Below are 17,475 nucleotides of genomic sequence, written 5' to 3' on the forward strand. Positions count from 1 at the left end.
ACTCCAGTTCTTTACAGTCAATGGGCAAATCTGCCAGTCATAAACACACACAATTTGGTTTTGAACTTTTAGCACCACCTAGTGATAAAACCTGAGAATATCACTAATGTCATTCCAACCTTTTGAGAAAATCCCTTTTGTCCAGCACCAATAAAATGTGATTTATTCATATCCAATCTACTTGCACATTGATAGTTATTTTCAAATACACAAATAAATGAGTATTTTTCAAGTTTGCATGTTTTACAAAATTTTGGTATAGCAGTTAAGGATCATAATCGTTGGATTTCTCAGGAAATGAATGGGATGCTACAGTGCGCCTCTAGTTTTGGATTGTCATTAGTCGCAATGCAAATGTAGTCCAAACTCTATTTGCCTAAAGGTCAGGGAGAAGGGAATAGGTATGAACAAAGTATTTTACAAAATAATGCAATGAACTACATAGCCTGTAATTGCGCATCATCATGCTACAGACTAAAGAGTTGATTGGCTTTATTTTATTATTCAATGGTACCTACCTGATTGTTCTAGAATTAAGGGATGTTGGCTCTGGTCTGGAGGCATGTGGAGACAGCTCTTCAGAAAGCTACAGTTCTCCCTCCAGCCCAAGACATGATGGGAAAGAGAGTTGTGAAAGTGAAGATGAGAAAGACAAAGGTGAGTTATTTTGAATTACTAAAATCCCCTCTAAATAGATTTTAATAACATGCAGTTATGAGACCATTTGACACCATATTGATACTGGAGGAGCTTCAGTGCAGATGCATGTATTTTATCTTAACACTTGGTGAAGCTAGTAACAACATGTCAGATGATTAGATCTCGTGTGTATTTAATAAGTAGCTGGAAAAGGTATCAAAAAGGTTTAAATATTCCTGCTACTGAAGATGAAATCCAAAATAGAAAATAATTCTAAACAAAATGTGGAAGGACTTTTGTATATGAACTGTAAATTTTGCTCTAATATGTAACAAGCTACTGGAAAATTAAACACCGATTTACAATTGCCAGTAATCATTTATTTCAATATAAATTTGGAGTATCTGTTTATTGAGGGGACTTGAAGTGTTGCTCAAATAATTTGGACCAAAAAATGTTTCTAAAAATAGAGAGAAAGCTAGTTTCAGTAGTAATGGCTGTGAAATTATTTTGACAAAATCAATCTCATTCAGTCATGTCCTTTGGAAGCAAATCTGCTTCCTCACCTGACCTGTTCTACATGTGACTCCAATGCACAGCAGTGTGATTAGCTCTTAACCCTCTGAAATGGCCTAGCAAGCCACTTTGTTCGAGGGCAATAGAGACAAATGCTTAATTTTGCCACCAATGCTGACATGCCATGAAAGATTTTTTAAAAGCCTTGATTCCTGTAGCTTGCAGCTAAGTTTGACAATATGCCTTCCTACTCCTTTCTGTATTGAGTAAGATATATTCTCTTTAATGTCTGGTTCATTACTGGTACTTGCATTTTTACACTAACGTATTTATTAATCACTTGGTAGTCCAAAAATCAAGTCACAAACAGTTGAGTCTGTGGCAGCTGCATGTGCTCCTCCAGCACACATTGTCCTGGCTTTCTTTCCATATTTTATTTTGCTTCAGTGACAGCCTTAAAACATTTGTTTTTTGGAAACCTCTTGCCAAAAACTCATTCTCTCCCCCCCCCCCCCTCCCTTACTTCCTATTCTCTTAAATGGTTTTAACCTTAGGAGCCTTTGGTAGTCTGTCAACCTGATCCTTCCCTTCAGCCTCTTTGCAAGAGTTGTTACAAAACCAAGTCAAATATGTCTTAAGTTGAATGTACTCACGTTGTTAACTTTGTATCGTATATACAGCTCAGAAATGGCCTATTCAACCCAACCAATCAATGCTGGTGTTATCCTCCAATTGGTTGTCTTTTGTTTGAACAGAAAACGGATGTGTCAATCCTTTTCTAATTTGTTTGCCCTCGTATTTTGGGTGTTTCTTCTTTGCATTCCATTGTTTCTGGTCTTATTATAAAAAGGCCACCAAAACCACAGTATTGATCAATCTGGTAAAACCTTTTTTTAAATTTTGTTCTTCGAGAATTGGAGCCTAGAGCTAGCTTTTACTTATGATCTTGCTAACCCATATTGCAATTTGTAACAGTCAAGCTGGTGTTCGTCTATTAGCAGTGAAATCTGCAGTTGCTAATGTTATGCTATTTAGTCTTTCAACTACTGACCAGATTAGAGTGAAAGCTTGTATTCACAGCGCAGTTTTCTGAGTGTATTGAAGTGCTTCATGGCAATTTAGTTACTTTTGGAAGTGAAGTCAATGTCACACAGAAATGTGATAGCCAGTTTGCACATCCAGACAGGAGTGAAATGCAGGCTTTGGTGCTGACGGAGAAGTTTGGCCAGAATTTAAGGAAGAGAACTCTGTTTAGTGTAGTATTGGGTGTGTAGTACCTGCTTCTCCCAAGCAGACCAGGCTTCAGTTTGATACCCATTTTGAAAAAATGTTAATGCTCACAGACCTCCGTGTTGCATTTTGTTAGTTTGCATTTTGTTAGTCTGCATTGTATGCCCATTTTCCAGAAATGAGGCTTGAAGTTGCTACTTTCTCAAAAGCAAGTGTGTTATCATTGCACCAGGTTGGCACGTGGGATATGACTAAAGTAGTATCATTTAGAATGAATATTTTAATTACCTTCTCAGTGTCTTGCTGTTTTATCAAATATTCCCAATCTCTTTCTGTTTGGTATTAGTATACTGGTGATTTCTTATTTTCCAATAAGAATATTACAATTTGGAGAGATCGAACACCTGCCAAAAATTTATTTTCTTACTACCTATTCTCTAATTGGTTTTAACTTCAGGAGCCTTTGGCGGTCTGTCAACCTGAGCATAAGTAACTGTACATCCAAAGTTTGGAACTTGCCTTTAGGTGTCATAAGCGTTACAGGTGCTTCTTGCAGTCAGATGTTCTCTTCCTCACACTGCCAACTTTATGATAGAAAAAGTATTTAAAATGACATGCCTCAAAACACTAGCTTTGTCATGCAGTAATTTGAACAAAAATTTTCAAGCTGGCGTTTTGCTAAGTTGGGTAAGGGGTATCATAATTGGATGCATCAAGGGGAAATGACAAGGTTGAGATGCAGGTCAGCCATGATCGTTCGATGAATAGCATGCATGTGACAGACTGAGTGGCTCGCTACTGTGTACCTTGAGCATAGTCCTGCTGGGTCAGTCTTTGAAAATTAGCCCTTTGTGACAAACTTGAACTTTGCCAGAAACCCACTTCCAGCTTTTACTTTGGTTATTGCAGTAATACCACAATTTTCCTCCTTTTACTTGTTCACTGAGCATTAATCAACATATAGCATATTTGTGAATAAATGTAAACTTTAGGCAGATTTATAATGGTTTATTTTATGCTGCAAAGTTGCATAGTAAATGTTTGTTTCTTTTCAATTAGATTCTGATAGCACTTCAGAGGATTCTGGGAAAGATAAACACAAGGAGAGGCCCTCCTGTAACGTGGTTCGTGGAAGTACTATGAGGCCAACCGCACAGGTTGCTCCAGTGCAGAGCGAGAATTGTACTCTTCCAGGGAATCCACCTGCCCCTTTTCTTCCTCGCATTCCTTTAATGCCTTCTGTGCCCTATGTGATGCAAAATGGTGGAAAGAAGCCAGACTGTGTTGCTCCTGTAGACAAAACTGTTGGGATGATTGTAACTGTCCCTCCTCCTGCCGCCTCTCTTCGGGAATCTTCACATGTAGCACCTGTCGGTGCTGCTGAAGCTGGGAAGAGAGTGGACATGATGCCCTCTTCCCTTTCAGTAGCAACTCCTTTTGTCCTGCAGACTGCTAGCCCGGCTGTACACCCCATGACGCATAGACATAAAATGACAGCGTCACAAATGAACTTGGAGACCTGCCACGTTCCTGGACCCCAGACACCAGCAGGCACCGTGAATATTGGATCAGCCAACACAGCTTTCATCCCAGTTCACAGCCACTCTCCATCTGGAAAACTATCAAAACCCACAGTTTTGGATCCCACTACTAAAACTTCACAGAACGTCATGGGACTGAATGCCTTGTTGCCTCAAGCTGATGGAAATATAGGAACAGTACCTGAGTCCGCCAGTTTAAAGGTGATGCTTCCTGCAGCTGGCCTGCTACCACCACCTGGCTCGTACAACCTAAGTGGAACTCCAACCAGTGTTTTGCCTTTGCAGGCTGCAGTAACCTCTCCATCTCCTGTAGGTCAAATTCAGTCTACAGGATCCTCAGTCCCTACCCATACCCCGGGCCCTGTGCCAAGCCTCAATACAGCGTTAACTCATAGCACAGCTCAGAGTGACAGCACCTCTTATATTAACACAATAGGAAATACTAGTACTCAAGGGACCATGCAACCAACCCCGCAGCTTGGCTGTGGGGCTTGTAGTTCCTGTGGATGCAGAGGTAGCTGTGGGACCAATAGTAACCCTCTACTAAACTACTACTACCCCAGCACAATACCTAGCCATCTTATCAGAGTTCCTTTTATCCCTTTCAGTGGGGTAACCTCTCTTTGTAATGGTAGCTACCTCAACCAAGCACATCAAAACAATGGAACCCAGATGCCCTTTTATCAGAACCCTTACACTAGTGGATTAATGCATGATCCTATGGCAAATCAGACTAACTACGGGATGCAACAAATGCCAGGATTTGTCCGAGGATTTCCAGTGATGTATCAAGTGGCCAACGTGGTCACCAATGTAAATGGTATGGGACCTAAAAAGAATGGGAATGCATCCTGTTATAATTGTGGTGTAGGTGGACACTATGCACAGGACTGTAAGCAGCCATCTATGGAGGCCAGTCAGCCAGGTAAGCAGACTGTGCAAGATAATCCAAACAGTAATCTGTATGAAACATTTTAGGTCGATTTGCTGCCAGCATCTTGAAATGGCATTTTCAAGCTCACATAGCAGAGAAACTGTGCCATGGCCTCGGTTCTGTTTACAAAGCCCATTGAAATGTACTCCTGTGTTAAGTATAGTCATGTGATTTCTGATTTAACCATTGAACTGTTTAAGGTACTTAAATGGGTGTGTTAATCTGGCAGGTGGAATTATTGAGTTGTTGAATATTAATGTGCTGCATATTCTGAGGAAAAGCTTAGATTCCGTAATCAGCGTAACTTCTCCTATATTCTGTAATTTTTGAGTATACAGCTTGTACCTCAGTGCACTGATTTGAAGAGAGGTGGTCAGATAACTTGGATCCTGTTCTTATTGATGGCCCATGGTATTAAAGGTGAGCTACTGGCTTGGATTGAGGATTGGCTGTGTGACAGAAGGCAGAGAGTTGGGATAAAAGGCTTTTTAGGAATGGCAACAAGTGACAAGTGGTGTCCCGCAGGGTTCAGTGTTGAGGCCACAGCTATTCACTTTATATATAAATGATCTGGATGAAGGGACTAGGGGCGTTCTGGCAAAGTTTGCCGATGATACGAAGATATGTGGCTAGGCAGGTAGTACTGAGGAGGTGGGGAGGCTGCAGAAAGATTTAGACAGGAGAGTGGTCCAGGAAATGGCTGAAATTCAACGTGAGCAAATGTGAGGTTTTGCACTTCGGAAAAAAGAATACAGGCATGGACTATTTTCTGAACGGTGAGAAAATTCGTAAAGCAGAAGTACAGATGGACCTGGGAGTGTTGGTCCAGGATTCTCTCAAGGTTAATTTGCAGGTTGAGTCTGTGATTAAGAAAGCAAATGTAATGTTGCCGTTTATCTCGAGTGGGTTGGAATATAAAAGCAGGGATGTGCTTCTGAGGCTTTATAAAGCTCTAGTTAGGCCCCATTTAGAATACTGTGTCCAATTTTGGGCCCCACACCTCAGGAAGGACATACTAGCCCTGGAGCGTGTCCAGCAGAGATTCACATGGATGATCCCTGGAATGTTAGGTTTAACGTACGATGAACGGCTAAGGATCCTGGGAGATCTAATAGACACTTACAAGATAACGTGTGGCTTAGAAAGGGTGGACGCTCGGAAGTTGTTTCCTTTTAGGCGGGGAGACTAGGACCCGTGGGCACAGCATTAGAATTAGAGGGGGTAAATTTAAAACAGCAATGAGGTATTTCTTCAGCCAGAGCGTGGTGGCCTGTGGAATTCATTGCCATGGAGCGCAGTGGAGGCCGGGACGTTAAATGCTTCCAAGGCAGAGATCGATTAAATTCTTGATCTCAAGGAATCGAGGGCTATGGGGAGATTGTGGGGAAGTGGAGTTGAATGCCCATCAGCCATGATTAAATGGTGGAGTGGACCCGATGGGCCGAATGGCCTTACTTCCACTCCTGTGTCATGTGGTCATATTGCTCTTGCTCATTGCATTGAATGCACAGACTGGGTGATGCATCTGAAGCCTTCATGTAATGTTTTCAATATTAGCTTTTTAAAAATTACTTCTGTTTCCTCTTCTGTACTGACCGCATTGTTGTACCTTGCTGCACTGTCTGAAGCTAGAATGCAGATTTGTAAACTAATTTGAACAAGCTTATGAATAATGCAAAGATAATCATTTGCACTTGTTCAGAGATGGTAGGAAGTATTTCTGTGCCTTTGCACTGAGAAGGGGATAGACAGAAAGAGCCATAAACGTAATGGAGCAGTAAGGAGCAAAATTACTCCCCAGACCAATTGGACACAACTCTGGTTGTCTTACTGACATTGTAAAATCTAGCAGCAGCCGAGAGTGCTATATTCAGTTCTGTTCACCATATTGAAGAAACTGGAAGTGGAAGTCTCCCTCATCTGCACTCAGTGACACATTTGAATTTCAAATAACAAGTGGAGCAATGTGGCCTTGATTTACATGTGGGAGCATGCATTGGGAGACTGTAAGCAGGTTCCCACTAGTTTTATGTCAGCAAGGATGGGTTCCAGTGGCTGCTTAAGTTATTGTTGCCAGGCTCCACAATAGGAGCCCAGTTAGAATCATGAGATAATACTGTGTGAAGCTGGATGAATACAGCAGGCCAAGCAGCATCTCAGGAGCACAAAAGCTGAAGTTTCGGGCCTAGACCCTTCATCAGAGATCTAGGCCCGAAACGTCAGCTTTTGAGCTCCTGAGATGCTGCTTGGCCTGCTGTGTGCTTCCAGCTTCCCACTTTTTATCTTAATCAGAGTTGTGTATTGGAGGCACAACCTGTAGGTCATTTAAAATGCAATGGGAGTCTGAATTGAACCAATGCAAGTCTCCCTCATTTGCACTGACTTTATGCAAGTGATACATTTTAAATTTCAAGTAGCAAGTGTTGCCCTTAGCAAAAACACACCTCTCCCTCCCTCGAGTTTAATTCAACAAAAGTAAAACACTCCCTCTCCCCCCCCCCCACCCCTTCTCCTTTTCCCCCTTCTACCCACCACCACCACCTGAATGTGGGCTATACTTTCAGACACTTAACTTGCAGCCGAGGAATGAAGGAACTAGCGATTGTTCAGAACTATTTCTATTTGGGGTTATTAGGCACGTGAATGACTGTACAAAGTTTAAATTTTAGCCCATTTAGAGTTCAAGGCATATTAATGAGGAAAAAAAATGGAAATGAGAAGTGTGGAGCTGGAGGAACACTGCAGGCCAGGAAGCAATAGAGGAGCAGGAAAGCTGACACTTTGGGTCAGGCTCCTTCTTCAGAAATGAGGAGGCAGAAGGGACCCCAAAATAAATCGGGGGTTGGTGGGGGGGGCTTGCTGGGGAAGGTAGGTGAGTGCAAGTAGATAGGGAGTGGTGGGAATTGGCCAGAGGTGGGAGAGAAGACCTAACAAGTTAAGGAAACGGGGTTGAGAGGGAGGGTTAATCATGGGATGAGATTGGGAGTGGGGAGATTTCGAAACAAGTAAAATCCACATGGGAACCCAAAACTCAATGGTTTCAAAGGTGGAATGAGGTGCTGCTCCTCCAGTTTCCAGGTGGTGTTGTTACACTGGAGGCGACCCAGGAGGGACATGTCGCCCAGGGAGTGGGAGGAGGAGTTGAAGTGGTTCATGACTAGAAGGTGGTGTTTGTGGCAAACTGAGCCTATGCGCTCTAAAAGTGGTCTCCAAACCTCCCCTTGGTCTCACTGATGTAGCAGGATGCCATGTCAGGAGCAGTGGGTGCAGGTGAACATCTGTCTGACATGGCTGGTTTTTTGGGTCCTTGGATAGAGGTGAGAAGGGAGGTGTAGGGGCAGGTGTAGCACTTCCTGCAGTTGCAGGGAAAGGTACTGGGTGTGGTGGGGCTAGTGGGGAGTGTGGAGCAGACGAGGGAGTCGCTGAGGGAGCAGTCCCTCCGGAAGACAGATGGGAGGTAGAGAGGGAAATATACCCTTGATTGTGCAGTCAGATTGCAGGTGGTGGAGAATGATACGTTGAATCCACAGGCTAGTAGGGTGATACGTGAGTACAAGGGAGATTCTGTCTTTGTTTTTTGATGTAGAGAGGGTGTGAGAGGGCTGGGGTGCAGGAAATGCAAGAGATGCCGTCCTTGAAATAAAATGGGATATTTTATGGAACTCCCCTTCTTGGGAGCAGACGCAGCGGTGGAATTGGGAGTAGGGGATTGCATTCTTGCAGGAAGATGTGTGAGAGGAGGTGTAAATCTAGATAGCGGTGGGAGTTGGTGGGCTTGAAATAGATATCAATTTCAAGGCGGTCACCAGAGATGGAGACAGAGGTCCAGGAAGTGGTGGGGGTTGGGGTGGGGGGGGGGTAGTTGAAAGAGGTATCTGAGTTGGTCCAGGTGAACTAGAGGTTGGGGTGAAAGGTGTTAGTATAGTAGAACTGTTCAAGTTCCTCGTGGGAGCATGAGGCTGCGCTGATAGTCATCCGTCTGTGGCAGAGGAAGAGGTGGGGGTTAGTGCCAGTGTAACAGCAGAAGAAGGACTGTTCCATGTATCCTGTGAAGAGGCTGGCATAGCTTGGGCACATGTGGGTTCCCATGGCCACCCCCCCTTAATCTCTAGGAAGTGGGACAAGATTGAAGGAAAATTGTTAAGGGTAAGGACGAGTTCATTTAGGCAGGTGAGGGTGTCGGTGGAGGGGGACTGGTTGGGCCTACGGGAAAGTAAGAAGCGAAGGGCTTTTAGTCGATCTGTGTGGGGAATTCAAGTGTATAGGCCTACCTGGACTACGGTGTTCTTCCAGCTCCACACTGTCATCTCTGACTCCAGTGTCAGCAGTTCTTCTATCTCTAAAGGGAAATAAATTGTCTTTCCAAAAGTATTCAGATCAGCTCCTATAAATGAATCTTAACCTTTTAAACAACCAGCCAACTAACTTCACTGGGCTCAGTCACCCTGTCCTACAGGTAGCTTACTCTTTGGACCTCAAAAGTTAAATCCTTGCTTGTCTTAGACTTCACCTTTTTATAAATTTTAAACATTTGAAAGCTCATTGAGCTAATGCTTTCTGATTACTGTCATGTTTGCTTTACTTATTTGATTTTTGTGATGAATTGCAACCCCTCATCCTTTTTTCTTATTTGAAGCAAACTTGTGTGTAATTGGAAACATCTGTGTGGTACAAACTCGATCACAATGACAAGCAGAAGCAGCTTTCTTTTGTTTCTAAATGCCACCATTCATCCTCCCTGCTCAAGAATAAGATTTTAAAATGGTGATATGAGTGTAGCATGGATTTTGCAGCTGCTCCTGAGATTCATGCTTATTTCTAGATTTGCTTCTAAATCTCTTACAGTTGTTACATTTCAGTAGTATAAGATTTTTAGTTTTTAAGGAACCCTCCTTCGGTCTTCATAATGGTTGTACAACAGGCACTTGGACTAGTTTAAAAATATAATTTTTTTCATTAAAGGCCCGTGGACGGGTTGGAGTTGTCAAAAGACACTTCCCTACTTTGACCAGGCCAAAGTGATTCTAAAAATTAGGAATATTTTTCTTAGCATGAATGAAACCTAAGTATCTCCCCCACCCCTGTTTCCAACTTCCAAAGCGATGTCTCCTCATTTCTATCAAAACAATCCTTTACCAGGATCTCCGCTTTTGCCCAAAGTAGTACTTTTGCAACCTTCTACTCTATTGCAATATAATGTGTAAATTACAGAAAAATGTAATTGATAAAACTTTCCCTGTGGATTAAATGTCTTTTGTGGTGATCTTGAAATGTGTTAAATATACTGCAATAGGCTTTTTAATAAAACCAATTTCCTTCTCATTTTCAGGTGCCTTCAAATTGAAGTTCGCTCCATCTCATGATTTGGATTCAGCTGACTAAGCTAGAAGGGTTATGTCAACTTAACAATGAGCCTGAATATCTCGGTGTGACCCTAACAACACACTTGATGCTCTGTTAGTCCAGCAAAAATGGTTTCCCCATTAGTTTGGGATTAGCACATGGTCACTGAAGTCTGGGTTGTCTTGAACTTATTGTGGCATTTTTTCTTTTTATGGACGTATGTTGACTTCTTTTGGCTGCGGTGTTCATGAAGCAAACAGAGCTGTTGGTCTAGAAATGCTTACAATATTGACCTCTCGTTTTGCACTGATGAATGTATTATACCAAGTGGCACGTGCAATGTTCGCTCTTTGTTTATAACTTATGGCAGTGTTTGAGAACTGACTTGTCCGACAAAGACACTGGGCTGGAATGAGCAGACTGCTGCCGGTTAAAATGCCAGGTCACATGTTGCATCATGGTACATCTGTCTGTGTCAAATTGTCTTCAACTTTCAAGTCTCTCCCTTGTTCTGTTTCGTGGTTTTTTTTGTTGTTTCAGTTGATGTAGAAATCACTCCGCTTTCAAAATGTAGGTGCATGAATTTAAAGTACTTCTGTTTGGCATAGTGGATAAGAGTAAATATACAGATTGACATAGGTAATGCCTTTTATATTGTTTTTTGAAGAAAAACTTTGAGTGCCTGTATTAATCTAGATTAAAAATAACAGGAAACACAGTTTTCAGAATATTGCCTGGTTAGTTACTTTTTAGGCTTAAAAATTTAAAGCATTTTATTTTGAATAGCTGATTATCTTTAATTTTTTATATTTATAACGACTCTTTAGATTTGACAAAAGCGTGAACGTTTTAAAATTTTGTCTTTAGATCAAACCATTGAATAGTCAGAAACATTGTGAATCCCATCTTTATACTGTACCATAAATGTGCATCGGGTGTTACTTGATTTTCTTTTTAAAAAAGGCTCTAAGCTAAGATTGCTAATGAGGAGACAGTGTTTGCTTGGATTTTAAATGTAAAACAAATTTTATTTTACTCATAGCTCTACAAAAAGGGTTCACGTCTCCACGATGAAAAGCAAAAACCACTGTTAGATATTTATTGTAGGGTGGTGTGATCTCCTGTGGATTTCACCATTTCACTTGCATTTACCACTACTATAATGTGAAGATGGATGCTTGGTATTTGTAGATGGTATTAATCATGTCAGCTTGTCACTAATTTATGCTGCTGCTTTTTTTTTAAAAGGAGAGAGTTAAAAGCCAATATGCACTATTCTGCTTCCGGGTTTTATTTCTTAAGTGCACTGAGGTTATTTTCAACATGATGGCATTTTTGAGGGTTGCTGTATCCTACAGCAATAGATTGAATTAGTGCTGTCCAAACTTGACCCTTGGCATTCCTTAACATTAATGGGAATATAAGGAGCTGTGATATTGGCATGCAGCAGTCTGCTTTTTGTAGATGTATAGAATCCCGCTCTCTCTTTTTGAGTGGATTGATGTATGTTGACTTGAAAATGAGTGAGTGTCATAGGAGTTGAATGTGTTTTTGTCAGTAGGTTCTTAAAAGGCCTTTGTCTCGTCTTAAGGCTCGTATCATCAAAAAGAGTATTTTTCTAGGGGAAAGAAAAATTGCAGTTGACTTGATCTGTCTATACTTAATTTAGTCAAGCTGCTTTGACCCAAACTGCTTATTTGCATGTAAGAAATAACTTGTTGACATTTGGGCCTTCTATTGCCACCCCATGTGAATCAGTTAATAATTGCTGTTTCCACATCTCTGGAGAATGAAGTGTGGCATTTATTTTCCTTTAAAATGTATTTTACTAACTTTGGATGACCAATTGAAAACAAACAGTTATCTTGCTGCAACTGTGCTGTTGAATTCTATAGATTTGAAAAAAGGTAAGCCACGCGAACTTGGAAGACAATGTGTTGTAAATAACTCTGCTACATTGAAACTAATTTTATGGTTTAAAAACTGTACTGTATATAGGAGGTATGCTGCTACCTTCAGTTGTCCATATGTTTACTGTATTCTTTGATATTCAAGATGTTATGTACTGGAAAGTCACTTATATTTCTAGAACAAATTTTTGGATTTTATGCAACATTTTCCCTGAATTAACAGCAATAAAAAAATTATACAAATTTCTATTACAGTTTCCTCTCTTTTTAAGCAATGTTCTCCTATTCACAGATCCAAGAACCAGATTTGTTTTGCTATTATTTTCCCAGTAATTCTATTATCAAAGTAAGTCTACACAGGAGTGGGTATTGTTAGAATGCAATTCTGAGGTTGTTACTTTACCCAGTTAGTAGCTTTGTGAATTAGACAGGTGATTGTTTCAGTAGGGGAGCATTTTGGGCTTAGTGACTATAACGCCGTTAGATTTCATGTATTCACGGACATGGACAAGGATAAGAGTGGTGCTCGGGTGAGGGTGTTTTAATTGGGCAAGGACCAATTACATCCAAATTAGACAAGAATTGGGGAGTGTGAATTGGGAGTAGTTATTTGAGGGGAAATTTATGTCTGGCAAGAGAGGTTTCTAAAGACCAGTTGGTTAAAATGCAGGACATGCATGTCCCTGCAAAACTGAAGGATAGGAATGGCAGGATCCAGGAACCATGGATGATAAAGGAAATTGTAAACTTAGTCAAAAGGAAAAAGGAAGCCTATGATGGTTTTAGGCAGCTACAAACTGACAAAGCCCTTGAGTTCAGAGAAATTAGGAAGGAACTTAAATGCAGAATTAGGAATGCTAAAAGGGGCCATGAGATGTCCCAAACAGGGTCAAGGGGAATCCCAACAGAGGTAGTAGGAACTGCTGATGCTGGAGAATCTGAGATAATGTAGTGTGAAGCTGGATGAACACAGCAGGCCAAGCAGCAGAGAAGCAGGAAAGTTTGACGTTTCGGGTTGAGACCCTTCAGAAAATTTTCTGAAGAGGGGTCTCAACCCGAAACGTCAAACTTTCCTGCTTGTCTGCTGCTTGGCCTGCTGTGTTCATCCAGCTTCACACCGTATTATCAAGGAGAATCCCAAGGCTTTTTCTGCATATAATAGGAGAAAGAGGGTAGAAAGGGAAAGAGTAGGCCCCTTCAAGGACAAAGGATGGGACTTGTGCATAGAACCACAGGAAGTGGGAGAGATCCTCAATGAGTACTTTTTATCGGTAATCAATAAAGGAGAAGGACCTGACTGTTGAGGTCAGAGATGAGTATGTGAACACTTGTGAATGTCGCTGTTTTAAAGGAGGAAGTTTTTGGGTATCCTAAATTGCATTAAGGTAGACAAGTCCCCAAGGCCAGATAGGATCTGTCCCAGATTACTGAGAGGGGCACGGGAAGAAATAGCTGGGGCATTAGCAGATACCTTAACCTCTCCTTGACCACAGGTGAGGTTTCAGAGGACTGGAGATTAGCCAATGTTTTCCCTTGCTTAAAGGAAGCAGGGATAATGCGGGAAATTTGTATGTTGGTGAGCCTGACAACTGTGATTGGGAAGCTCTTGGAAAAGATACTGAGGGACAGGATATATGCACATTTGGAAGAAAATGGACTGGTTAGCAACAGGCAGTATGGTTTCATGACTGGAAGGTCTTGCCTCACCAACCTGATCAATTTTTCTTTTTTAAAAAGAGGTGACAAAGATAATTGATGAGGGATGAGCTGTGGATGTAGTTCATATGGCAGATTGGTACAAAAACGAAAATCAAGGATTTGGAGTGGGCTGGCTAGATAGATACAAAACTGGCTTGGTCATAGAAGATAGAGGGTAGCGGTGAAAGGGTGTTCTTCAGACTGGAGGCTGGCAACTAGTGTTCCACAGGGATCGGTCTTAGGTCCTCTGTAGTGTGTATATATAAATGATTTTGGAGGAAAATGTGGGTCTGATTAGCATGTTTGCAGATGACAAAGATTGGAGTGGCTGATTAGTGCTGATGATTGTGAAAGTATACAACAGAATATAGATAGGTAACTTAGGAACAGAAATAGCAGATGGAGATTAATCCAGGCAAATGTGAGGTGATGCATTTTGGAGGATCAAATTTAGGTGTGAATTATACTGTTAACGGAAGAGGCCTTAGGAATATTAACATACAGACAGATCCAGGTGTGCAGGTCTGCAGTTCCCTTTAAAGTGGCAATATAGGTAGTTGAAGTCATTAAGAAGGTATATGGCACAATGGCTTTCATTGGCTGGGGCTTGGACTATGAGTTGGCAAAACATGTAGCTATATAAAATCATTGTTAGGCTGCATTTGGAGTATGGTGTGCCGTTTTGGTCGCTACATATCCAAAAGGACATGAAGCTTTGGAGACAGTGCAGAAAAGGTTCAGGATGTTGCCCCATCTTGAGGGCTTTGACTATGAGGAAAGGTTAAAAAGACTAGGATTGTTTTCACTGGAAAGAAGGTGGCTAAGAGGTGAACCTGATCGAGGTCCTCAAAATTGAGAGGCATTGATAGAGTAAGATAGTCTGGCTTTTACCAAGGGTTCAATTCTCAATTACAAGAGGGCACAGGTTCAGGGTGAGAGAGCAAAGTTTAAAGGAGATGTGTGAGGAAAGTTTTTCACACAGTGGTGGAACCTCAAATGCATTGCCAGAGGTGGTATTAGAAGCAGGCAAGTTGACATTTAAGAGGCATCTGGATGGTTAGATGAATAGGGAGGGAATAGAGGGATGCAGACTGAATAAGGGCAGAAGGTGTTTTTTAGTTTAGTCAGGGCATGATCGGCACAGGCTTGGAGGGCCAAAGGGCCTGTTCCTATGCTGTAGTTCTCTTTTGTAATTAGTTTTTAATTGTCTGCCAGCAGCAGAAATGGCTCCAGAGGCCTATTTTTCATATTAGTGTACTGTTACAGTAATAGTAGCCGTACCCATTTTGGCGTGACAAGACCGTACTAGCTTTTTAAAAGGTAAAGCCTATTTTGTACATACAGGATTTTGCTCCAAAACATTGAGATCTTGATTACAATACTTGTTTTCATGGTGAAATCATACAGATGTCTGTTTTGACTTATCACTGTTTCTTTGTCCTTGTACCCCTCAATTTGTCGCAAAAATTGCTGAGGGAATGCTATTTGCTTTGGTTTTGAAGCCCATTGTTTGTGTTTGCTATTTTACTACATCACTAACTACTGTGCCTGGGGGTGGTCAATCTAGTTCAATAGTGGAAGAATTAATTTAGTAACCATCCTGTTAGCAAAACTGATTCGCATCTTACTGGTATGCTAAGGTCCATCAGAAACTGAAGAATTTGACTTCGTGAATGCTGATGCTATCTTGACTAATCTGTTTGTTAGGCACTGAATCTCAGACCTATAAAATCCTAACAAGACTAAACAAGTTGGATGCAGGAAGGATGTTTCTGATAACAGTGAAGTCCAATGGAGCCCAATGATGGAGGGTTAACCATTTAGGACTGAGATGTGAAATTTCTTCAGAGTGGTGAGCCTATGGAATTTGCTATCACAAAGCAGTCAAGGCCAAAACATCGCATGATTTCAAAACAAAAAAAAAGCTAGTTAGATATATACTTGGGGCTAAAGGGATCAAAGGGTATTGGGAGAAAGTGAGAGATGAAGAGTCCAGGCCCGAAACGTCAGCTTTTGTGCTCCTGAGATGATGCTGGGCCTGCTGTGTTCATCCAGCCTCACATTTTATTATCTTAGTAGGATATTGAGTTGGTTTATCAGCTATGATGGTATTGAATGGCAGAGCAGGTTTGAAGGGCCAAATGGCCTACTCTTTTCTCTATTTGTATACATGTGATAGAGAAGGGAATTTTAAGTAGTGTAATGGGGCTGCTGTTAGGATAGAATGCCTCTCCTGTATGTGCAAAAATCTTCAACTGTTAAGTAGGTCTATTACCTCTTATTTTGTATAATCTTCTGTTTCATTATTGAAACCAGATTTGAGTGAAAGACCACCATTAAATAATAACAATATATCAAATAAGATTTCATTCTGGATCTGGTTTCTCATCAGCTAGGATCATGCTATTTGCAAATTGGCTATGAGGTGTAAATATTATGATCCCACAATGGCGTACTTTTGTAATGTATTTTGAAAGTACATTGTAGAGTTTTGAAGTTCCGGGGTTATGAAAGTTGCTGCACAAATGGAAATATTTTTCTTTTCATGACACCGCTAAATTTTGTGACTCAATTGTTGGAAATCTAAGAAAATCACATTATTTGGATATCTTGCATCAATTGATTTAGCAGACTTCTGAGTGAAAACTAAAGAATGAAGTTAATTGAATGCTATTTATTAATTGGTTCATTAGGCAGTGGTAGTGTCCCTAAGCCTGCACTGGGAGGCACAGGTTCAAGTTCCCCACTTGCTCCAGTCATGCGTGATAGAATTGATCAACCTGATTAGAGTTGCTATCAATCACAGATATCCATTCCCAACTTAAATGTTCAAAGCCCAAAAGCAGTCTTGAATGTGAATTCATGGTTTCCTCAGTTTAAGTCTTCATGGAAGCTCAGTTTTTGAATTGATCCAAGTTCTGTTGGGATATGAATCTCAATCCCATCTCTTAATTTGTTGCCTTTTATTCAAAAAAAAATTTTCAGCATGATCCTGAAGTGGAATTTCCTGTGCACTTCCGTCGAGAGCTGCATGTAATTGAGGCAATAGTTATTTTTATATAACTGTATGTGTACACTTGTGATAACGCAAATTTACATTTGCATGTATCTCTTACTCGCCAGTAGACCCTTGTGTCATCTATATCTGTCTTCTCAGCCCACGTATTTGTGAAATTCTTGCAATTACATTAGTTGAAATTGGAGGTAAAAGCGGTAGTTTTTCTGGAATAGGAGTCATGGGGTCATAGATTCCCACAGCATGGAGACAAGCCCTTTGGCCAGAATGGGCCCATGCTGACCAAAATGGCCATCCATGCTAACCCCACTTCCTTGTACTTGACCTCCTAAACCTTTCCTAATAATGTATTTGTCCAAATGCCTTTTATAATGTTGTTAGCATACCTGCTTCAACCACTCCTGCTGGTGACTCATTTCATATGCGTCCCACCCTTTTTATTTTTGAAACAAAAAGTTGCCTTTCAGGTTACCATGTATTCCTTCCCTTCTTAGCTTAAACTGATGCCCTCTCATCCGATTTCCCCAGCCCTGGGAAAAAGACTGAGTGCATTTAACCTATCCATGTCTCGCATAATCTTATACTTCTATAAGATGTCCCATCTTTCTCCTATATTCTAAAGGAAAAAAAGCCCTAGCTTGTCCAACC

The 17,475-nt window shown here is 41.1% G+C and overlaps 1 protein-coding gene and 1 long non-coding RNA gene across 5 annotated transcripts in view; one reads left to right on the plus strand and one right to left on the minus strand.

The window, feature by feature from the left end:
• LOC125446823 (zinc finger CCHC domain-containing protein 2-like) overlaps positions 1 to 12,350 on the plus strand; it is a 59,875-nt gene extending 47,525 nt beyond the window's left edge. For 2 of the 4 annotated variants that reach the window (XM_048520704.2, XM_048520713.2), the window contains exons 12-14: positions 532 to 657; positions 3,445 to 4,851; positions 10,190 to 12,350. In XM_048520704.2, coding sequence (XP_048376661.1) covers positions 532 to 657; positions 3,445 to 4,851; positions 10,190 to 10,242 — 1,586 coding nt within the window. In that variant the 3' untranslated portion in view covers positions 10,243 to 12,350. The remainder of the gene's footprint in view (positions 1 to 531; positions 658 to 3,444; positions 4,852 to 10,189) is intronic. The other 2 variants (XM_048520722.2, XM_059651983.1) reach the window with 1 other exon arrangement.
• Positions 12,351 to 13,223: 873 nt separating this feature from the next.
• LOC132210685 (uncharacterized) overlaps positions 13,224 to 17,475 on the minus strand; it is a 28,802-nt gene continuing 24,550 nt past the window's right edge. The window contains exon 3 of the long non-coding RNA XR_009446834.1: positions 13,224 to 16,838. This is a non-coding gene — a long non-coding RNA (uncharacterized LOC132210685). The remainder of the gene's footprint in view (positions 16,839 to 17,475) is intronic.

This window comes from Stegostoma tigrinum, chromosome 2 (genome assembly GCF_030684315.1).
Source record: "Stegostoma tigrinum isolate sSteTig4 chromosome 2, sSteTig4.hap1, whole genome shotgun sequence".
Lineage (NCBI taxonomy): Eukaryota > Metazoa > Chordata > Chondrichthyes > Orectolobiformes > Stegostomatidae > Stegostoma > Stegostoma tigrinum.